General features: G+C 40.5%; 1 protein-coding gene across 4 annotated transcripts in view; it reads right to left on the bottom strand.

Moving 5' to 3' along the window:
- The window catches only part of SLC44A3 (solute carrier family 44 member 3), a 47,239-nt gene that overhangs the window by 8,623 nt on the left and 14,054 nt on the right, over positions 1-24,562 (bottom strand). For all 4 annotated transcript variants that reach the window (XM_048496224.1, XM_048496221.1, XM_048496225.1 and 1 more), the window contains exons 6-12: positions 23,471-23,640; positions 21,574-21,663; positions 20,259-20,383; positions 19,098-19,284; positions 14,586-14,751; positions 8,124-8,280; positions 5,226-5,309 (exon numbers count right to left, since the gene is read on the bottom strand). In XM_048496224.1, coding sequence (XP_048352181.1) covers positions 5,226-5,309; positions 8,124-8,280; positions 14,586-14,751; positions 19,098-19,284; positions 20,259-20,383; positions 21,574-21,663; positions 23,471-23,640 — 979 coding nt within the window. The remainder of the gene's footprint in view (positions 1-5,225; positions 5,310-8,123; positions 8,281-14,585; positions 14,752-19,097; positions 19,285-20,258; positions 20,384-21,573; positions 21,664-23,470; positions 23,641-24,562) is intronic.

Raw genomic sequence — 24,562 nt, 5'->3', positions numbered from 1 at the left:
GAATGTACAAAATCAGCATAATTCATAGCAAAGTTAGGAGTGTTAGTATAGACTGGTCTGAGATCTCCTGCCACAATCAAAGCTGCACGACTCTGCAATTTTTATTGATACAAAATAATCAAGTAAATAACTATTACATGCCTTTTTCTGAGAGAGAAGTAACTTGGAAGTACCAAAGCTGTGACTCCTCAGACTGTGAGAATTAATATAAACAATTAATTGTAACATTCTAGGTAGTACATAAATAACAGAAGACCAAGAATATTGCTTAGTGAAAAATTACTGCAGATCTTTTGTGTTGATCATCAGCTTCTTAGTAAAGAAGTTTAGCCACTGCATACTGCCTACCCAATAATTACAACATAAATAACTTATTTTTCTTGGGGCTACTCTTAGAATATTTTATACATTGTTAGAGTATATAAACACTACCAAAAGTTGTTAGCATTTTCCATCTACAAATTTCAACAGGATATTCTGAGTCCTGACAGATTTAACACTCCAAGAACTATTTACATACTTTTACTTGCATTTTGCATATAGCAAACTAATATCCTATTCCAGAGTGCTGAGCTGGTATAACTGAAAAAGGCCACTGAAACTAACAGACCTTTGCGAGCATAAGGCACTTCAAAAAGTACAGACAAGAATAAACAGAGGCCACATACTTGGCTTCACAAACAGAGCTAGACAGAAGCGTAGCAAGGGGGGAAAGTGCCCAGTGCGTCCTCCGCCCCCACCACACCCCCACAGGGGTACGCGCCCATGCATCGTGCACCCCCCTGTCCCCTTGGAGCTACACCTCTGGAGCTAGAATCACAAATGCTATTAACATAAATATCCTTTTTCTTGTCAATGACATTTTCCAGACAAATCTATCTCCCACATGAATATTAATACAAGCAGCTAAATAGCTAGAAAACAAAACACATAAATTTGCAAGATCCCAATACTTCCAATTTCTGCATTCAAAAACTACACATTCAGTCATTAAGAAGGTAAAGACAATATTCAAATATTTCAAAAGGTAATTCTGATTGGAACGACAAACCTCAAGCCAAGATCCCCCAAGCCTGAAAACAACTGCAAAATTCATATGTTTAGACTAGTAATACTCAGTGGCTCAGGAGTCACACAAGGGTCTTCTGAACTCTGTTTTCCATGGGTCACTAGCATTGTCTGGAGCTCCATGTTCCAGAAAAGTGAGCAACGCCATTGCAAGTGGTTCCCACCTTCAAACACAAGCCACCACAAGGGCTAGAAGTTAAGGAAGCTCTGAGGCCCCTTCCGTATGGGCCAATAAACCCAGTCTGGAGATGGGGAAAAACCTTTTTCATGGGGGAACTTCCCAGAGCTCCCGCCCCTAAAGCTTAGGAAGCTGGTATTGCCCTGAACATCTACTCCCCCACTGGTTATTCCTGCAGGAATCGTGCATACCAGTGATTAGTCAGCTTATCATGGAGGTACCGGCTGCTCATGCTTTCTATCGGCGGCCCCAGGAAGTGCTTGCTTCCCAGTTTTTAAAAGTCCTCCCTGTGCAGCTATGCAGCATGAGAGGTGAGGGTTTTTTTAAAAGACGCACCTCCGCGTGAAGGCGGGATGGCAGCCCGCATTGCTTCTGCAGGCTCTGTTTGCTGCCTGCACGGAGGCATGAAAATGGGACAACAGTAGAGCGGGTTACTTTATCCCGCCTGCTCTCCCGGTGCTGTGCAGAAGGGGCACGTGTCTCTCAGCCAAGGATGGAAATGAGAGTCCACCCTCTCTGGCAATTAAAAAGTTTGGGAGAGTTATATATTTAAAAATACTGCACGTGTGTACTTGGTGTGCTGGTGCACAGCACATTCAGAAGTCATGTGATTCTTTTGGTTAACTACTGTGGCTCTCTATGAGCTGCCAAGCACTACTGGTTTAGACAAATGAATAATTTATGTTAATGTCATCCTGACACACAAAATAGTCTAATCTCTTGAACTATAAATATTGGCACCACTCACTACAAGAAAAACCTATCCAGATGAAGCCCATGTGTCTATATCATTCTTTATATGTTTAGTTTTGTCCAGACTGCGTTCAGATAATTCAGAAGCAAACTTCAATAAAAGTTTTGTAAACTGGCAGTTGATTATCCGGAACGTTGAGTTAATCAGCACTGCCCAAGCTCCTCCCTCTTAGGTGAATGGATGGGGCACTTTAGCCTCTCCAATCAGTCAGCTTCCCCTTTATAAAAACATTTCCCCTTATAATAAAATTTGTAATCAAAAGCTTGGGAACCAGAGACATATTTCTCAGAGATAAATAAAGGATGAAATTGTTTACATATTTCAAAATAGCACAGTGGATGAGGAAAGTATGCAGAAAAAGCATTCTTCACAGGACAAAATGAATGTCAAGGGTCTTGGAAAAACTGACCTGTTAGCTTCATGAGAGAAGCCCCCTGGCACACACCCAAGCCCTAAAGTTCTCTGCTGGAGGAGAATAATTGCTACTTTGTGTAGCAGCTGAATTGAGTTCTTCCTTGTAGGACTCACTATTAAAAATGAGTTCAGTGTAAAGAGGAGTGCCATAGCAACAGAAGCTTCTTTTAATAAGAAGCCAAAAATAAGCTGGTCAGCCATTGTATTCTAGCCTCAACTCATACTTGAAGTTTGTCTGGTCATAATGTTGCACACAGAACTTGTACCAGGTACCTAAGAGTGTAGCAAGATTATGCCAGACCACAAAGAAATATTGTACAGATTAAAGAAACTGGATTATATGAGAGCTGTGACCCACAGTGCTCAACATAGGTAGCCTGCCTGCAGCAGTAAAAGATGGCAGGGTGGGTTCAGAAGTACAATCTCTCAAACTGGGACTGTCTAAATCTAATACAACTACACAACGTCCAGCTAAGAGCAGACTAGTACTACCTTCTTGGATCTTCTTACTATCAGTTTTATAGCGCCACCATGATCTGGTCACTGTAAGAGAAAGGCCCAGCATGTTTCATATTTCTGCAAATGCACCCACATTCACAGGAGACTGCAACAGCCTATAGTTCCAATAGAATCAGGAAGTCTCTGAGTCAAATCATTTAAATTCCCATTATTACTCTGATACCATCTGCAACCACATTGAGCATCCTACTAAATTCTCTTAACTCCATTATTTCTTTCAGTACAATCACAACACCAGATATTCAAGTCAAAACCTTAAACAAAGTAATACAGCTTTTAGAACAAACATGCAAAAATGTTCCAAAGTATGAATAATTTAATCTTGCAGAGTGGCTTATGAGCTCCCCTTGACACTAAAGCCTAGCTATTGATCTGCAGATTTATATTAAGGGGAAGCTCACAGCTGTGGGTCCCGTATTCTCCCTCCTAATGACACTCAGAGAAATTTCAAGCCCTTTGTTCCTGGAGAAAGAATATGATCTTAGCTTATCTTTGGGTCACCACTTCTGTCAGACTTATTTGTATTTAATTACAACAAGGCACAGATTATTTTAAGTAGAATAGAAAACCGTATCGGAGCAAACACAATACATGAAAACAAAAGGCTGGATCCAATGACCCCCTTCCTCTAAAGGAGCCAGACTTTTCCTTACAACTGAAGTATTCAGAGCATTGTATTCTATGGCAACATTAAATTAAAAACAATCAAACATGCATAAATATACACAGCACTTATTTTTATGACAAATTGAGGAGAAAAGGGAGGCAAATACATTTGGCAGTATATACTGGACTTACATTACAATTAACTACCCCAATCCAGCAAAGGAGTTTCACAGGATCTAAACTGCAATGGTCCCCGCTTCTCTTGATGAATGGCTCTGATATAGCTGGAGTTTTGTCTCTCCATCTGAGACCAGTGGCTTCATATAAATTCAGTATTAATGAACTGGAATTGTGTCTCTTGGCTGGGATTCCATAATTACTTTTAGGGACACTCGAAATATTGCTCTGATGGTAGTTCTTACTCTTTCAAGCATTTATTTTTACAGTGCCTGATTCATTCAAGCAAGCAAGAGTTAACTGCTGAATCACATGATTTTCTGGAAAGATCTCTCCTTTCTTCTTCCAGCAAAAGAGGAGAGGCAGACACACAGGCACAGATAGATCGTGCTAGACACTCCAGGACGTGGTGGAGGGGCATACAGAAGCAAAACATCACCCAGCGCATAAAATAAATTCCAGCTGGCTGTAGCCCTAAAGGACCGCAAGACGCTCTTAAGTGGTAGTCCCTGCTGCCGGGCTGAGGGAGAGGCTTCGTGCCCAGTCAGACTTCCTCCTCCCTTGGCCCCAAGCGTCATGGACGAGGCCGAAGTCTGACAAAGCATGGAGCCTCCTCAGATTTTGTCCTCCCTGCCTCAGCCATGGGATAATGTGGGCGGCACCGAGGTAGGTTGAAGTCTGACGAGGCACAGAGCCTTCTCAGACTTCGTCCTCCCTGCCTTGGCCCTAGAACAACGTGGGTGGGGCTGAGGGAGGGCGAAGTCTGATGAGGCATGAAGCCTCCTCAGACTTCACCCTCTCTGCCTCAGCCCCGCATGTCATGGAGTCTCATCATGGAGGCTCATCAGACTTCCGCCTCCCTCGGCCCCACCCACGTCATCAAAGAGGATGACATGGGCGGGGCTGGGGCAGCCAAAGTCTGACGAGGATCCGTGCCTTGTCAGACTTCCACCTTCCTTGGCCCGACTCTCTGGTCACATGGGGGGCCAATTTTGCATCCCCCACATTACCAAATTTGCTGCACTTGGGGACATGGGTTACCCCATGCCCTTGGGAAGATACACCACTGCCCAGACAGCATTTGCTGTTCCTATATTTAGTATAAATTCATTTATTATCTAAAAAAGTTCTACAGAACTCACTCGTAATTCTATCATTTACTTTGCTAATTCACTGCAATACGACGCTTTTTCTTTAAACAAAACACCCTCATGCTATTTCATATGGTTTTTCTAAGACATAAAAGGCTACTGTTTGAAAAATACAATTCCAAAGCTTCTTAGGTGCTCCAAACTATCTGAGCTTTGAAATCACTGCTCATAATCATACCTTATGCTAAAATGTTCTTAGCAAGAATCTCCTTGACACACTCTTTCCCATCCAAAATCCATCCATCCATCCATCCATCCATCCATCCATCCATCCATCCATCCATCCATCCATCCATCCATCCATCCATCCATCCATCCATCCATCCATCCATCCAATCTATCATTTGATATAACATACCTGATTTAAGCATCTTAGTCCTCTTTCAAGGCACCAGAAACAGCAAGAACAGCATTTGAACATGCACTTTGCATATGTATTTTCCTGAAAGAAAGTACCACAGTCAGAAAAATATGCATAAAGCTGGAATATTAAATTCATGTGTTGTAATAAATGAACCTTAATTCAAATAAAACCGGATCCCTCTCCCTGAAGTACCAGGTTCAAAGCTTAGAGGTGGTGTTTTATCTAGTCCTACATCTGGATAGATTCCCTCCATGGCGCACTCTGCCTCTTAGCAGCTTCACTTGGTATAACAAGTTGTAACCATTTTTTTAAAAGAAAGATCTGGCTGTAATCCATTCCTGGATGCCATCCAGATTCAATTAATGTGATTCAGTGTACACGGGACATACTCTGAAGACTCATGGAAGCTTCAACAGACATAAAAATGTTCTTACTTTTAAAATCCTAAATATTCCAGGACCACTGTGAAAGACTGCCTGATCCGATACTAAGATATGTTTGTCAAGCTTGCGGGTAGGTGTATGGTAATGCCCCATTCGTGGAATATTCTCTCCCTAGAAGTTCACTTAGGATGATGCAGCTGCACACCTAAGGTTAAGTAACATTCATACTGAGAGGAAATGAGAGGAAAAAAAGCAAGAAAGGCAACCCCCTCCTCCAAGAGATACATGTATGCAAGTACTACTGAAAAACTGTCAAATGTATTGTATTGTCGAAGGCTTTATTGTCGAAGATGCAGGCGAAACGTCAGGAGAGAATGCTGCTAGAACACGGCCATACAGCCCGGAAACCACACAGCACCCATGTCAAATGTATTCCTACAATTTCACTTTTCAACACTCCTGAAAGTTTTCTTGAAATAAAGTGATCAATTTTGGTACAGTCTTACCAGTATGCTATTATTGACTCAAACTCTAGTGAAAAAGAAAGAATTAATGCTATAAACATTAGGCTCCAATCAATGTCTGATTGGACCACAACCCACACGCACAGTCCCAATGTGGGACTGCATAGAGGCCACGAAAACAAACTTCCATCTTTTTTTAAAAAAATACAGGTGATATTTTTGTCTTCTGTCTTCAAGATTTTGGGAAGGGGGGTTGCCCCAGAAAAAGATTTTTCAGCAGCCAGACTTGTAGCCCCATTACACAGTACACAAAGGAGCATGAACCAAGTAGTATGAAACATGTAATACCCTTGGAATATTTTTGTTAGAAAGTCTCAGAGACTGAATGGAATATTAGATTTCCTTCCTTTTCAGGAACTTTCTTCTCAAGCTTTGCCCTGGAATTCAGAGGACTGGAGAGACAAGAACAGCAAAAGAGGCCTTGGAAATCTTACCCACAAAATAAAATTACCAAAATTTTAAGTGAAACAGTACTGGTTTGATCCAAACGCTGCAACATTATCCTGTAAGCTTCCTATGCTGATCAAATTTTGCATAATTTGCAAATTGAAAATAAAGGCTACCTTTTATAAAGTCAGAGAAACTCTTATATTTACAATATGCAGATGAGTAGGCCACCAAATACATTAACCAAACATTCAAAACCTTAAGGATAACACTGCACAAAAATGCTTGAAATCAGGAGTTGAAAGCTAAATGTTGGCACTGAAGAACACACTGTGCAGAACTTGAAGCTGAAGAACTTGACCAAGTTGCGAAAAGCAGACCTGAACTTTGATTTGAACTAAATGATGATGTAAACTACTCAGATGATTTAGCTTCTGCAGTATGTGGCAGCTCCAGAGCTCCCAGGAGCTTCTTATTGTCTTTGGCTGCATTTAGACACTACACAAAGAAATCTAAGTTTACTCATTGCAGCCAGGGATTTCATTTATTTTTGGGCTTGCGTGCATCTTCTCTCCATCTCCCTGTGCCAGTTATCTTTGTGGCCTGCTAAAAATGGATGCAGAGGTCTCCTACTAATCCCGGTCAGTCATAACATCTGAATGTGAGCATCTGAAGCTAGTGTCTTCCCCAATAACTGGAACTTAACATAGATGGGCCTTTGCCGAAAGAACATCAATATTCTTTAATGGCTATGAATGTTTCTTTAAGTAGAGAAAAACTGTTTGGAAAAGATTCCCCAGCCATTCTGTGTCCCTGAATTAAAAACTCATAGAATCACAGAGATGGAATGGGTCATACAGGTCATCTAGACCAAGTCCTTACTCAATGCAGGATCAACCTAAAGCATCCCAGAAAAATGTTTGTTCAGCTGCTGCTTAAAGACCACCAGTGAGGTTGGCTCACAACTTCCCTTGGTAACTGAGTCCACTGTTGCACAACTCCTATTGTAATTTTTCCCCTAATAGCCAATCAGAACCTCTCTGCCCATAACTAATCAGAGTTTGAAGACAGGGGCCCTTTCTGAACAGACCCTTTAAAACGTTTTGAGGCAGGAAATAAACCACTTCCTTTGTGGAGTTCCACATTGTTTTTACCTCCAAACATTTTATTTGCAACCTCAAAATGTTTTAAATTAATACCCTTTTAAAATGAGTCTTTAGTTGAAATGTTTTCAAATTGGCTTCATTTGCCTATGCGGTCCCTTTAAAGACATTTCCCAAGCCTTGCTGCCTTCCCTGCACTTCCTCATTGGTGATATTTTCTCAGCTCACTCCTTGCCCCTCACCTGTTTTTCCTGCAGGTTTTTCCTGTAGATTTTTTATTAGGGGGAGGGGCTAATCCAGAGGCATAGCAAGGGGGGAAAGCGCCCGGTGCACCGGTGTGTCCTCCACCCCCTTTCCACCCTGGAATGCCCCGCCCCACCCCAGAATGCCCTCGCCACACACCCCCATACTTACCTCTTGCTGAAATATTACTGTCTTGCACTTAATTGCTTAATTGCTATGCTATGGTGTTCAAAAACAAATGTACATGCCTACCTTTTCTTTCAGGATGTTATAAATAGACAGTAGAATAATCCTTGGGATTCTCACTACTGTGATTAAAAAGGAACCTTTCACAACTGTTCCCAGATGATAACAAAAAAGAATTGATATGGAAGATAAGACCGGATGACTTGGTGGTTTACTCTTATTTCTAGAATAAAAAATAAAACATGTACAATTACATAGAAAATAAAATGCAAGCACAGCATAGCATAGCTGTTAAGTCCTTCCTGAAATCCTCCTAAGGCCTGACATTACTCCACTTCTACAGACTTCAGAGTTAAACTGAATGAAGTCCATTACTTATACTACTCAATGGATATAAATCTCAGTTATTGCCATGCATGCACCCTAGTATAAAAGTTCCACTATGCATTTAGGGGCACTGCTAAACACAAAATGCTCTGCAAAACTATGGACTTTTGTATAGTCAAAGGTTTGGCAGGAGTTTATCTTTTAACGCTTTTAGGGGATTCCCCAAATGGGAAAAGATCATCTTCTCTGGAGAGATATGGATACTTCATTCTACCCATTCATCCTGATACAGCAATTTCTTATCCCCTTCATCCTGATACAGCAACTTCTTTTCTATATACAAACCTGATCTTTCTAGTGAAAACCATGGCCCTTTCTGCACCACACAAATAAAACGTTTCCAGGCAGGAAATAAAATGTTTCCTTCATGGAGTTCCACATGATTTTTGGCCCAAACGGTTTTATTTCCTACCTGAAAACTTTTTATTTGCATGTTGTTCCCTACCCTTGCAATTCTTTTTTTAAAACATTTTGAAAACTTTTTCGCTTGCTGTGCAATTAAAAAAAATCCTTTCCCATGACTCTCTGTAGTCCCTGGACGTCCTTATCAGCTCCATTTTCTGAGCTTGCACTGGCAGTCTTGCACTGTATTTGCATCATTTTTTTTTCAGTAGACATGACTCCTAGAGAATTGTAGGATGAGGCTTTGAAGCTTCTAAGTTTTTTAAAAAATGGAATGACCACAAATTGGCAGCAAAGAAGCTTTTTCAAGGGGGTGAGTGTGGACAAATGGGGTCTTTTGAAAATGTTTACAAACCGTTTTCAGGGGCTTATGCAGAAAGGGCCCATGTATACCCCAGAAAACATGGAAAAGGATGAAAGACCACAAAAACAGAATGGAAAAGGTACTCTGATATTTGCAATATGCAACACCAAGTTTCTTATTCCACATTAACTGAATTAATCTTGACTTTATCACTATCTTATAAATTCTATTTCTCCTAGAAAGGGGCGTATTTCAGGCAGCAGAAATAAAACGTTTCCTATTTCTCCACACAGACCAGTAGGAAATGTTTTTAAAATGTTTTATGGAAAAAAACTGCTAGTTTGGAGGATTCAAATAAACATTTTGAGGCTGAAATAAAACTTGTGCAAAATGTTTTGGTTTAAAAACTGTGCAGAATTGCTTGGAGGAAACTTTTTTATTTCCTTTCTCAAAACATTTTATTTTGGTTTTGCGAAAAGGGCCTGTATTATGAAGAGACCTATTTCTTCCATACTGGATTTAAAACCTAACAAGATTTCTGTGAGCTACGATGGATTTAAAACGTAACAAGATTCATTCATTTATTAAAACATTTATATCCGGCCTTATATCCGGCCTTTTCTTATAGTTCAGGATGACTTACAATGATAGTTTAAAATATTTCCAATTAAATCAGAATAAAATAAACTCCAAATAAGGAAGCTAATAAGATTTATTTAACTATTATATGCATTCAAGTTTCAATAAATTTCCATACATTTCAGCTCAGATCTTATTTCAATATGTAATTAAATGACACATTTAAATTGTTTATTTTTTTATTTTCAAGCATTCTCTGGCTCAGATTTAACAAAAGAAGGAGCTACTGTGCAAGAAATTAAGAACAGCAGGCTGAGTAAGACCAGAGATCCTGCAAGTATGTTTTTATTAAATCTTCACCTAGGTAGGAACTTAGCCTTGGCATGACTACATTACAATCCCTACAACCATTCCATAGTAATGGCTATAAAGCTGTATTTATACATGCATACACCATACTATTTTCAATAGGAAATACCAAGAAAATAGCATGCATTCATTTCGGTTCTTTTGACCAGGGGAACAGTTAAGGGATAAATGCCGCATTTCTATGTAAAACAAGAACTCTGACATACTTTCCTAAAGATATCATTCTTACTTGACAGAAAAGGATTTGTATCTAAGTTTGAATTTAGGTTAATCAAAATGTGTTTTTTTAATGGTTACATGTGAAACTTTTTGTCAAACTTGGAGAAAATAGGATTGCAAAATGTAAAACAAAAAAGACCAAGCAGGGGAAGAGGCAAGTAGCATTCCTTTTATTAATCATCCATGGTAAAGGGAGAATTTTCTCCTTGTACCAGGTTAGCTAATGAGTATTCATTAAAGAAGAACTGTACGTTTTGAAAAATGTTTGGATAAGCTTCCAACAAACTTTTCAGTGGGACGGGGATCATTTACAGGGGCAGCTATGAAGAGTCAGGAAATAGGACGATACAGAAACCCCTCTAAATCAAAATTGTGAAATTTTAGAAGAAGAACATATTGCTTTAGAAAAACAGAAGTGCCACTTGTGCCTTTAGCCTTTATCCTTGTTAGAGTTTTAATGTAACTTTGGAGACTGAATTGGAACTGGAGCATTTCTTCAGTAAGTTTCCTAGCACTATCACATGGTTATTCTATGAGGTAAGATTTAGCTGGCTCCCTCAGACCAGCTGGAAGCAGAACTACTGAGGACCAGTGCAAGTTCAGCAAAGAAGAATGTATCCCTGCTGTTGTTGTTCTTACAGTTACAACAGAAGCTTTCTGAGCAGAATTCTTGCATGCTGAGATGCCATCATCAATCTAGCATGGACCTGTGAATCCTGTGGATATAAAACTCGATTAATCTGCCCTCACAACACAACACTTACTGGAAATTTGCTTGCATAATTTTTTTAAAAAACCTCAAATTCATGAGCATACTTCTAATCCTGTGATGACTTCGATAACGCTATTCCTCATCAAGGACATGCAGAAAACGGAGACTTGCCCACAGTTACCCAGTGAATACATGTCTGAAGTGCATGGTTGCCAACTGGTCTGGGGGGAAATGTCCTCATCTTTCAACGGGGGCTTAATGAGTAGAAAAGGACCCCTGAAGCTTTTCATTGAGGTAAATACCTTAACTGGCAATTCCCATTAAGCCTCTAATAATGGAAAAGGATATTTTTCTCCAGGCCAGCTGGCAACCCTGCTGAGATGAAATTTTGATACATAACCAGGCACTTGTTTACTGGACTACACTGCCACTCTATTAAACTCTCCAATATTTCTAAGAAGAAATGGTTCCTTCCTCTGACACTACAATATAGAACTTTGATAAAGTTACAAGAACAATTTTTTTTAAAGAGTCAATTTTCAGGATACCGAGTCCTAATTTCTGCAAGTCATGAAAGACTAACTATTATATTAACCACTGTTTCTTTTATTAGGTTATTAAGGCCTCTAAGGAATGCATCTTTCATCTGAAATGAAAGACAGCAAAGCACTTGGGTAGTAATTTTTCCAGGTCAAACAGATGTCCCAGCAAAGCTATTCCAGCTGAAACAACTCCCTGCCCTCCCCACTTTTAATTCTGCTTATGGAGAGGCTTCAGAGCGCCTAATGGATTGTTTTGTGGAGTGAGGAAGCAGGTTTGCTGAGGTAAAGGCTCTTCTATTTCCTGTAACTGCTTACTAGCTGAAAGGAAAGGCTCTGTGTGAAGCACAGTAAACAAAGCTCTTGTGGCATGGCACCACTGCTACAAAGAATGGGAATAACATTCTTGTTTGGCCTTTTTATACTCGGGATATTACTTTACAGATTTGGTTTAACCACTTCTCTGACCTGACCAAGCAAATGCTAGAAAATAGATCAACGCTACAGGGATGCATGCTTCCCTTTGCAACACAAACACTTATCATGCACCACTGCAAAAGCATCATTGATGTGAACAGAATGATATGGAGCACAAAAAAAAGGGTAATCAACTGCAACCTGGGAGAGTCAGATCTGAGATGTGCAAAGAAATGCTGGAGGTATAATGCTATTCCAGAAGCTCCTCCCCCAGCAGAAAGGGATGGGGTGGGGAAAGAAGGCATGTTTGTCAGTGTGCGAGAGTCTTGGTGAGATTAACTCTAAAGTCACTGGTTGCTGGTAAGAACTAAATCAGCTCCATCAGCGTCAGACTGGATGAATATACATATCCCTCCAGCATCAGAAATGTACATATGCTAAAGATTCCTGTCTTATATTGTCTGCCTTATATTGTCATTCATGCCAAAATATGTGCAAAATGCACAGAGCATAAAAGTGGTCTGTAACTGTTGACTGTAACTAAAGTAATACATAATCATAAAAATTAAAGTGGTCTTTTAACAAAGTAGCAAACATTTATAGTTGTATCTCTTCTCCCCTCTGCCCCCCAAGCTTCTGGACTGAACTGGTTTTAACATATTAAATAGTAATAGGTGTAGGCAAACTCTCTTGTGTCTTAATCAGGTATACCCTTTTCTTGCTGGCTGAATGCAGTAGGAATTACGGTGTTTTTGTCAAGTAAAATATTTGGGGAGGGTCATTCAGATCTTGGAATGCCTCCATGAAATAAACCACAAATGGGCAGCATTTCTCTTTCATTTCATGCAGGTTTGGCTATAGTATAATCCCCTCAGAAGTAAAGCTTTATCAGGCTTAGTGGAAAACCTACTAATAGAGAAAGAGAACACATACAATGTGAACCTCTCTGTTCTATATCATTGTACTGTATATGTTAGTGGTGTAACTTTAGTGGTTCTTTCATCAACTCTTTTTAAGTGTGTATCTTCAGACATGTTGCCTGTTAGATCTCACGCATTCTACATTGTTAACACAGAGATTCCTAGCGTGCTAAATAAGCTCCATGGCGATAATACCCATACTAATTGGATTAGAGAACAGGGAGCTTAATGAAGAAGCACAGAGGAAATGTGGCAAAATGTCTAAAATGAGACTCTTGCTATAGCTAGATATATGTAGGGCCAAACTACATAATATACCCTAGACATGTAGAGTTGTGGGCATGTGACTGGAGGACATAACCTGGGGAAACTCACCTGGAAAAGCATTCATTTGCTCAGTGCTGCAAGAAATTGCTGTGAGGAGAAGAACGTGCTTCCAGCCCACCACTCTTTCTACTGGCAAAAGCACATGAGAGGGAAATCAAGAGGTTTTTCTCCCTACTTAGCATTCCCTGAGTGAACAAAGGTCTAGTCAGGTGAGTTTTCCCAATATATGTGTAACACATTTGCACTGTCTACAGCCCTCTACCACCTGGGTACCACTTTAAGGATTGATTGCTGGCCTAAGACAAGGCTGGAGAAGAACCCTCCAACTGTTCTGCTGCCCAGGCTGCCAGGTTACTCAGAGCAACAGGAACCTGTTGGCCAAGCCCCTCATCAACCTACCATCTGTGTACAGAAGGTCTATGAAGTTATCACACATTCCTTTCTATCACTATAGATCTCTGAACTCCAAAAAGATCACTCCCAGGGTTGAAGGATCCATGCAGAGGAACACTGTAAGGTTGAAGTGAAGTGGACAAGGAGATAAAACTACCTCTTTTTCACCAGTAGAGCTGCACCTCCTTGTCCCACCTCACTTCACTCCCCACCTCATGCAACTGTTCCTCTACTCAGGTCTCACCATAACAAGACCCAGCCCTCCAAGGGCCAGGCAGAGATGTAGCAATGGAGAGAAACACAGGACAACTACACCATCTATACACAGAGTAGTAGAATAATGCCCATTATCACTCCTGGATTTTAAGAGACTACTTACCTAGAGTCGCTTAGCACTCCATCCAAAGCCTCTGTCAGTGGAATGCGGCATCACTGCACCCATCCCCCGACCCCGCCTTGCCTCCAAGAGGGATTTCAGGCAGCGCAGGGAGAAAAAAGCAAACACCCTCCCACCATCAGAAAGCCCTCCATAGGGTTTATGGGAGTCTGAAGACTGGGGTGCTGAGTTGGCTCCACCCCCAGGAATGCCCTGGCTGCCCACCCTGCAGTCCAGACTTCTGGGTTTTGCAATGGCAGATCTGCCTCCTCCACCAGGGAAAGTTCACTAGGGAGGACAAATGCGCCAGCACAAGGCCTCACCACTCCCTCAAGCCCTTCCCCCCCCCGCCCCGGGATGTGGCTGCATGTGTATTTAAAAGGGAGACAACACTTGAAATGTGAACTTCTGGTTTTCAGATCAGTCTCTTTGTCACTCTGCTACACTAACATCTCATAGTTCACTTCTCACATTCTTGGAATAGCTGAGCACCTACATTTCAAGTATTCAGAGACTTAGAAAAGCCCAGTGATAGACTGAATATGAATACAAAAACTTAGGGAAAAGGTAAATGTTACACATACCTATTGAAGAAGCAGGTAACTACTGCCCCAGAAACAGTCATCTGCTGACAAGCAAGAACGAATTCACTTGTCCATATTAGGCCAACTAGGTGATACCACCACATATAGCGAATGCCAAACAGGATTTTGTATTCCACTTGGCCTCTTGAACCAGCTACAGCATTACCTGTAAAATCAAGACAACAATAAAAATATATCATTATTCAAATAAGCAAAAATAGTATGGAAAATACTTCAATAATTCAACCACTGTACATATGGCTCAGTTCCTCTTGTACTCAGTTTATTGTTCTGCACATTTGGTGCAAAGTAGAGCCCTGATTGTTGTGGGCAAGGAGTTTATAAATCAAAGAATTAAATTTAAATTAAATTTAGCAAATGGGCTTAGAGCTGATTTACTGACTTGCAAGGATCTCTGAACTGTTAGAATACTTCCACATGATCAAGAAAAGTGAAATTGTAGGCCATAAAACAGGACCTAAACTGTACCACAAAATGTTTGAAGTGTTTCAAAATTCGATAAAAAATGTAAGTTAATACACAGGAAGAACAAGATGTACTGACTACCAGGAAGTCTGGAAAGGAAACATCTTTACATATGTCTATCAAAACTCAGGACATGAAGTTTGTCTGATATTTTATTCCCCATTCATATGGCTGAATCCAGCTTGAAGCGAGAACAGGGAACTTCCAGTAGCACCCAGGAATCTGACTTATGGCAATCCCTAGCAGGGTTTTCAAGGCAAGAGGCGTTTCCCTTTGCCTGCCTACACATCACCACCCTGGTATTCTTTGGAGGTCTTCCATTCAAATGCTAGCCAGGGTCAACCCTGCTTAGCTTCTGAGATCTGACAAGATCAGGATAACCTACATATATGCTTCAAAACATAAGCTTTTATTGACTAGTAAATATTGAAGAAGTTAGGTTATTCAATCTGACGAGACTTCTATCTGAATACACCTGCAAGATAAAAGAGAGCAAGAGACACACAAGGCAGCCGGTAGAGAGATTTCAACAAAACTGAGGGCTAATTACTCCTACCCTGCCTAAGTGCAGCTCTGACTGCAGAATTAAATATGTGTAACACCTCAGGTTTTTCACTTCTAATGTTGCAGGGGAGGGTGAGTTGAAGGAGAAATGACATTCCAAGTGAATGTACACAGTCTTTGGGAACTTGCTTTCGTCTACAGAGGAGAAAAGATAACCTTCAAGACAAGGACACTCTTGCTCACAATAAGTGAGTTTTCGCTCCAAGGGCAGGGAGTGGGAATTGTTTCCTCACATCAGTACCTAATACTGCAGTATGTTTGCTCAGATATACTTGAACTGCATTCTTTTAAAAATGCAATACATCAGTTATATCAGTTTGTTTGGGACTTTTTGCCATGGTTCCATGTTTACACAGAATTTTGGCAGAAATTTGGCAGAAAATAATATATAGACTGTAGTATGCTTCTGCTAGCTTGCTGTGATTATATGCTTGTGATTTGTTTAGCAGGATACAAAAGTCAGGAATATTAATATCAGACAACTGGAGGCTTTTGATGAAGACTTAAGGAATAATCTGGTCAATATCAATCTTTTAGCTATTCTATTTGCTTAGTGGGAAAATACAGACTTTCCATACACTCTAATAGGTGCTTTTTAATAGATTTCAAGTAGCCAATTTTGACTTGTGACACAGGAAGGTATCATTAGTGGCGCCAGATTTTCAGCTATATTGCCTTAAGTAGTTTCAAGTTGTCTATACATCTCACCCCCACCTCTTTTCCGTGAATATGTGAATTCTATATAATAACAAGCATTCTGTCTCAATTCAAGAATTATTTAAATATAGCTTTGAGATCAATGTGGATGGATAGAATAACATCTTTCACTATCCATAGAACAATGTGCATATATAATTGGATCTATAACCACACACAGAGACATAAACACACACACAACAACATTAGGAACTAAAAGGCTCAAAATTAGAGTGGACCAATTTAAAACAAGCTTCCCTTCTGGCACATAATGGATTGTGTATACAGTATTTCAGTCACAGTTCTGCTTATGATCTAAGCTCAGTCCCAACAGAAGTCAATTTCAGGTAGCCAGCTCAAGATTGGCTCAGCCTTACATTTTTCTGAGGTTGGTAACCAGCCAACCAAATTTATGTCCCTCCCCTTCTTCAGCTGCCCCTTGATTCCTGTCCATAGTAGCCTCTCTCTGGAAAAACTGAGGACTTGTGGACAAGCATCTCACATCCTCGTATTCCCCCTTCTCATAGCCTCATTCCGCACACGCAGAATAATGCACTTTCAAACTGCTTTCAATGCTCTTTGAAGCTGTGCAGAATGGCAAAATCCACTTGCAAACAGTTGTGAAAGAGGTTTGAAAACGCATTATTTTGCGTGTGTGGAAGGGGTCTATGATACTATTTCCTCCTTCCATCTTCCTGGAAATCCCCCTGTCCTCATCTTTTCTGTACTAAATTCAAGTTTGATTTAAATCACATTTCTTATTGTTTTTTAGAAGCTCACACATAAGAGTTATATCCTTGCCACAGTTTTTTTTTAATTCTAGGCTTGGCTTTTAGATAAGTCATGTAAAACACAGGCCAAGGTGGAAAAAACTTCTGTCCAAAAACCTACTGGAAAATGGAATTTGACACAACTGCATCATGGGACATTAGTGGAATGTCGCATACATGTGCCCAGGGATGAATCAACAGTAGAACTCTTCTTAATGTAGTCATTTCAATTTTTGTCTCAAGCCCATTCACATTTTGTAGGTACAATTTTGACAAATTTTGTAGGTACAAATTTTGACTTACAAGGAGAATTGCAATTATTTGATTTGACTGAACAGCAGCTCTGTGACCTATCTTAGAAACATTTCCTTGTGGAAATTAAAGCCGACGAGCACATGGCCCGGGACAAAGGAGGGGAAGCCGCTTTATAGTCCCGCTTGCCCCTCCTTTCTCCTGGTGACGCTCACCCTTCTCTAGCATGGGTCCTTCTCCCTTCCGCCCCTCCTTTAATGGGGGGGGGTCGTCACTGGCCTCGCTCTTCCCCATCCCCGGCAGCAACTGCGCCTCGTGGTGATTCACAAGTGTCTTTTGGTAATGCACAACCCATGATTAGTTTTACAGAAACTACTTCAAGCTAATCTGCTATAAACATAATAACTTCAATAGAGTCTAGAATAAACCTGATAACCACTTGCCAGGAACTATTAGTAACCACCACAGACTCTACATATTGGAAATTATAATTTGTATATTTAAATGACGCAAACATTAACTGGATAAGTAAATGATAATCAGAACAACTGACACCAAAATAACAACAGAAATCAAGGAATATCACACAGAAGTAGTCATAGCTTGCTTATTAAACGTCAAAAATTGTGTTGATACATAACTGCACTCAAACAATTTCCATCAAAAAACAACACAAGGCTAAAAAATTGTGTGGATATACAATAACTAAAACACAAATAATGATAACATCAGCAGAAATATTAACTGAGTCATGGAAACATCAGATATACTCAATAAAAATATTGTATGCATCCAAGAAACAAACAGCATGCACACAACCATACTGTACTGTTTCACCAGTTTTGCCACTAATAGTCCTCCTCACACAATAAAGAAAATTTCCTTCAATTAGCAATAGAGCCCACTGTGCGACAAAATACAATAGGCTCTAGAAAACGGTGCATCAACACCAATACACCTTGCACAGGCTCGTGCCAGCACAACCTGCACAGCTCTATAAAAAGTGAGTCATTGCCAATATGCCTGGTCTTATATATATATAAACAGATATGATTTAGATTGTGGCCACGTCAAGGTATTTTTGGTACCCCAAGTAAATTGCCCCCCCCCCCCCCCCGCACATGCTGGCAGCTACTATCAAGCCAATGCTTAGTTTAGAGCCAAGTGGCAGCACAGGTGTACCCTATGCCTGCTGCCTCCTGTGTAAGCGACTTGGGTGGCTTGGGGAAAGCACCAGCCCTTACCAAGATAAAGACAATTTTGTCAAGTAACATTTGCTTTAATCCTGAGGCCAAGTGTAGTACATCAAAAGAGAAAACAGATATAAAAACAGATAAAAATAGAGCCATGCGGATCCAGACATATACTAAGGAGGACTGGAAAAAAATCCCTGTTCTTACTACTTTAATCAAATAAAGATCAACCCAGCACTCCTTTGTGGGTGATATCCTCACCCTGTATTCTGAGCACACCAAAAAACAGGTCTCTGAGGTCTTTCAGGCTACAAAAATTCAATACATGCAGCACTATTTTTTGTGTCTCAACATGATTGAATTTCATAGCTGGATCGGCCAATCTCTACTAATGTACATATCATCAGTAATGAACAGACCACTTGGACTACAAAGAAGTATAACAACATATTTTGACCAGTAGAAAGAACATTATAATTTATCTAGTAACAGAGCAAACAAATATATGAATAGTTTATCACCTGAAGTTATAGGAAACAAAAACTACTAACCTGCAGTTCCTAAGCTAAGTAACACAGCAACCCAGTACACCCAGAAGAAAATAAGTATCATAAAAGTCCAAAGAGGCTGAAAAAGAAGTGAAGGAATATTGCTGATTATTTTACTGACAACTTGAAAGAGATGTATTGTCCTCCCAATCCTCTTTCTCAGTATCAGTATCAGTAATAGTAGTACAACCTGTGGAAAAGAAAGAAGAAAATTCATTAAAATGTTTCTATTTATCAAGTCAGCAATCTGGCATAGGGAATACGTGCAGATTGCAACATCTCTTTTAAAAGCATTCTTTTGTACTGAAGAATTACTATCATTTGTGTTGACTATTAGATATACTTTAGATATGTTTTGCAAAAGCTCAATGAGCAATTAAATTCTTCACTGAGCAGCTTCTTCTTTTGAGTTTTGCCATTCACCTTAACAAGAACAGCTACAAGAACAAGGAAGAAGCATAAGTACAGGTAGGAAATATCCTTCAGAGTTATGAATACAGTAGATGGATAATACTGGGACACATACTTTGTTCAGAGAAACCCTGGTCTTGCAAAAGAAGGGTTCTGTGCTTCTACTTTTAACTTTGTACTGCAAACAGTAGCGTAAACATGCAGAATTATTAAGGCAGCTGCCTCTCCAAAGGGAAATCACAGCCTTTCCAAGCACATTTGCTGCCACCTTGTGCTGGCAATAGAGAATGCTGGGTCATGGCATTCTTACAGCCCCACATCAGCTGAAAGAAGAAGAATGGTGTATCTGCCCATCACCACCAATAAGTAGCAGTCACAGCACTGGCAGTTCACTGGTGCAAAAACTGAGGCAGTTCACTGGTGCAAAAACTGAGCCACCTATGCATTCTGAAGAGGCCATTGATCCATGCCTGGTCATAACAAGCAGTGGTTGCAGTTTGTCAGTAACACATTTATTTATTTTATTTACTTATTAAGCTTGTATACCGCCCTCCCCCGAGGGTATGAGATGCTACCACAAACGTGAGATGCGTGAGATGCTACCACAAACAAAAACAGAAATTTACTGTTTTTGTGGCTTCTTTGTAGTGGAAGGTTTCTTTGTAGCCTTCCACTTTATCAAACATTTCTATCAGTGTCCCGTCTATCATACTGCCTACAAAGTGCAAACGATTGTTTAACGAAGTACTTTACCGTTACAATTGTAGATAGAATTGAAAATCCCAATAATAATTTCATATTTTCTTTCTCAGTTTCTAGTTCTATGCTGGGCTCATTGGTATAATTACAGTACAACCACCACATAATTCCCGATACAACTGGAACAAACACAGAATGGTAAGGAATGTTTATTGTTATTTACACAGACTGAGCAGTCTTATCAACAAACTCTGAGTTGCAATTCATGTGTAGTTTTAAAGTCACAGAATTGTACAAAGCATACACAGTAAACTAAAAATACAATATTGTACATTGGTTGCAATCTGTGTAGAGAATAATCCAAATATCTGCACATTACATTGTATATTAATAAATTAGTGTATATTGTGTATATTATTGATTCTTACTTGACAGTATATTGTTGACAGTGTATATTTTGACTCTTACTTTACTTTCATATGAGCACTGATATTACTGAAATGCATGACAATGTATGTTCAGGATAAGCTGTTGATGGATACCTAACAGAGCTTCTTTTTAAAGCAGTATAGGGGTGTCAAACATGCAGCCTGGGGGCCAAATCTGGCTCCTTGAGGGACAAACCTCTCCTTGCTCCTGATCTGCTGAACCACTCTTGCCCTCAGTGTAAGTCTAGGCCGGTGAGCTTGCTGCAGGCTTATCAGCAGAGATAGCCACCCCCTCCCCACTGCCAACCACCTCCATGCAGTGACATTCTGGGCTTACAGGCCCGCTGCAGGCTCGCAAGTCCGAGACAGCTATCCCCACTGCTCCCAATCTGAACTGGAGCCCCCCCCCCCCAAGTGCCAATATGGGCTGACGAGCCTGCTCTGGGCTCACCAGCTGAGGCAGCCATCCTCCCCAGTGCCAATCACTTCCTCCCGTGCCATTCTGGGCTGGCAAACCTACAGGCTTCCCCACTTAGGCAGCCACCTACCCTTGCTCCCAATCTGATCTGGCAAGCCATCCCCCCAGTACCGATCTGAGTTCGTAAGCCTGCTGAGGTAGCCACACCCATCTGAATGTTGACAACCTACCCCAGTGCTTATCTGGGCTGTCCAGCCTGCTGGGGGCTCACCAGCCAAGGCAGCCCCCCCCCGCCCAACTAAGTCACTTTTATGTCATATCTGACCCTCATAACGAATTAGTTCAACTAATTCAATTAGTCTTAGCAGCTAAGGCTAAGGTACATGAACATATGCAAATTCATATGGGGGGGGGAGGGGTTCAGAGACTTTTGCAGGGACTGCTGCCAGAATGAAAGAACTGAGAAACCATCTACACAGAATATACATATGGCACATCTGAGTCTTACTAAATACATACTTACACAATAATCCAAACACAACCAGTGTAAGAAAAATGTGGATCAGAAGTATGCTGATGAATCTGAAGATCAGCATCACTATTATAGAGAAGGCTGCAATTAAAAAAAATAGTTCAGCACACTAGTTGACTATTAGCAAGGTCAGCGCTGGCTAGTGTTTGCCTAGGAGATGACCAGGAAAGTTGCTACACAGGGGCAGGCAATAGCAAACCACCTCTGAAATCTCTTGCCTTGAAACGCGTCCAGAGTCACTATAAGTCAGCTGCGACTTGAAGGCATTTTCCTCCTCCTCCTCCTCCTCCTCCTCCTCCTCCTCCTCCACCACCACCACCACCAGAGGTGACTAGAAAAAGGTGCAATCATATGCATGCCTACACAGAAGTAGGTGGTGCTTACTTCCAGGTAAGTGTGCATCGGATTACATCCTCATTCATCAAGCTGCCCATGTGTGAATTTTAGTTCTGTCTAGACATTTTGGCTCAAGGTTGACTAAACCTTCCAACATTCGAAGGCTGGTAAAATGATTACCCAGCTTGCTAGGGTAAAATATAGATGACTGAAGAAGACAATGGCAAACTACCATGTAAACATAGTCTGCCTAGTAAATGGGTCCATAACGAGCTAGTGCCCGAACAGTGGACTACCTTTACCTTTTACCTAAATGTAATGGTTGCTATTTTTCACAGTTGCTGAAATACCGTGGCAATCAATGGGTCAGAAGAAGTCACACCATTGCATTTTGATCAAGCTTTTTACTTCAATAATTCTAACCAATTTCACTGCCAAATTTTAAATCTGCTGTTGATATATGAAAGAAGTGGTCTTTTGACCAGTTCTCTGCTCCCCGCCCCCGCCCCCTCAGTGAAATGCTACTAGCAAGCGTTTCCACATACTCAGTTTTTCATTGTGATCCACTTCACCATTTGTTTCTTGTTCATTTATACAGCCAAATTCATTATGCTTCCCCACTGTACTATTAAATGAAATTAGCAGCACTGGGTAAGGAACTATGTGAAACGGGTAGGTAATCCCTCCCTACAGCACTACAGCATCACAATACTAAACTCTAAAACTAGATGGGGAGCACCCAGCTCAACTACTCATAAAGTCTCACACATGAGTGCAGTAGCCTTGCTTTGGAAGTAGGTAAACAGAAAACTACTCACCCAGTTCTATACCAAGAGGTACGGGAGAGTATTATTATTCTCATTACTCCTAATTTATTGCCTGTGATGGAATATATTTCCTCTGTGTGTTGGAATGTTGCCTTTATTATATACTCGTAAATATCCATTTTATTGTGCTGACACACATTGTTATGATACGACCCAGAATCCAAATGTGTGCATGTCAATGGCCCCTTCCCTATCAAAGTAACTCTCCCTCCACCCAAAAAATTGCCTTCACAATCTGAGGACTTGGCATAGCAGCATCAAAAGAGAGGAGAGAAATTGTTGCCAGAAGGGAAAAAAATATTTTACTCACTTTAGTATGTGCAGAAAAACACTTTTTACAGCTTTTAATGGGCCTTTTGTTTCTTGACTTTTGTATTTATTTTTGCTAACATAATTTCATGATTTTTGTGAATAATTCTGTTTTTTTTCTCCATTTCACCAGATTTTTAAAATCCTTCCTATACTGTTGCATTTGATCAATGTAGAAATCTGTAACTAATCTCATTACTGAAAAATCTATTCTTACTGAGATGTTCCCTACAAATTTTGATTGCTGTCTATAACAGGAAGCAACTCTTATAGAAAGAACAATTACATAATATGTCTGGTGATGCAGCAAATAAGGAGAAATCAACATCATATTCAAAATGAAAAAGGCAACCCACTAGTTCTTTAACAGAAGGTTGCATTTATACTATATAAAATAAAAACAGCTGCTGACTTACAGAGTGCAAGGACACACAATCCTATTACAGTTTCTCTTCCTGCCATTATTCCACTCAGAACACGATGAAAAATATCCACTTCATTAACCACGTCTATTAAAACAGGTGCAAACTGGGAATAGCATTCATCATTTTGTGGAACACATCGGTTGAATAATGGGAAAGAGACGCTGGAAGGTTTTAAAAAAGAGAAATAAAAATTAACATTTTAAACGTCTAATTCACTCTGACAGATAACTATATGAATATGATGTAAATTTAAATAAGTAATTAAAAAACACCTCTCTCACTGAAGCTGTCAGACTGGCAGGAAAACAATCCACCAATTTTGTATGCATGAGAGACAAAGGTAAGTATACACTGTGCAAAACAGGGGAACGTCCTTGTCTTCAAAACTGAGTGCATCCACCAAGTGAAGATTTAGGGAATCCCAGCCACCCTTCTGGGTGGGCACCAGGCATTCGACTTCATTTATTGACACTTCTGGCCAAATTGTCACTGCCCTTTTTTCATTGCAGTATCAGAGTCTTGGCACACATAATTCCACAGGTGCTCCCTGCACAGACTCCTTTATGATCACAACAGGTGAATTTAAATGTGGACACATAGCACATACAAGCACCTAACGACGGAACAAGAAAGGGGGTGGGGAAAATGATTTCACGCCAAAAGCATAATATCATATCCAGCAAACAGCCGGAAGGAACGTTACTGAACTGCTGCAACACTCTAGGATTCACCCCAAACTGTGGTAAAACCATGGCGCTGATGGTGAATTCCAGAGCATTGGGCTGGTGCAGTGATGTCACTTTTTGATACCTGCTGATAGCATGACACTGATTTTCCTGCCACTTTCCCCACCTCACCCTCCAAGTGGTGCCAAGCAGACGGGGAGGTCTCGCTAGGAGCACCAACAAATGGCGGGGCAGGGAAGGAGAGATAGGACCCAAGGAATGAAAGTAGATTGCAGACTAGCCTGGATAAAAATGTCTTTTACCTTTAATTGAGGCTTGCTTTTTAGAAATGGGCAGCTGAAGCTTTTAATGTCATGAAGGTAACTAATATCGATCAGTAAATAACACCCAATTAAGC

Source organism: Sphaerodactylus townsendi, linkage group LG05, assembly GCF_021028975.2.
Source record: "Sphaerodactylus townsendi isolate TG3544 linkage group LG05, MPM_Stown_v2.3, whole genome shotgun sequence".
Taxonomy (NCBI): domain Eukaryota; kingdom Metazoa; phylum Chordata; class Lepidosauria; order Squamata; family Sphaerodactylidae; genus Sphaerodactylus; species Sphaerodactylus townsendi.
Note: the sequence above shows the minus strand (reverse complement) of the source record. Positions and strands in the feature narration are given on the sequence as shown.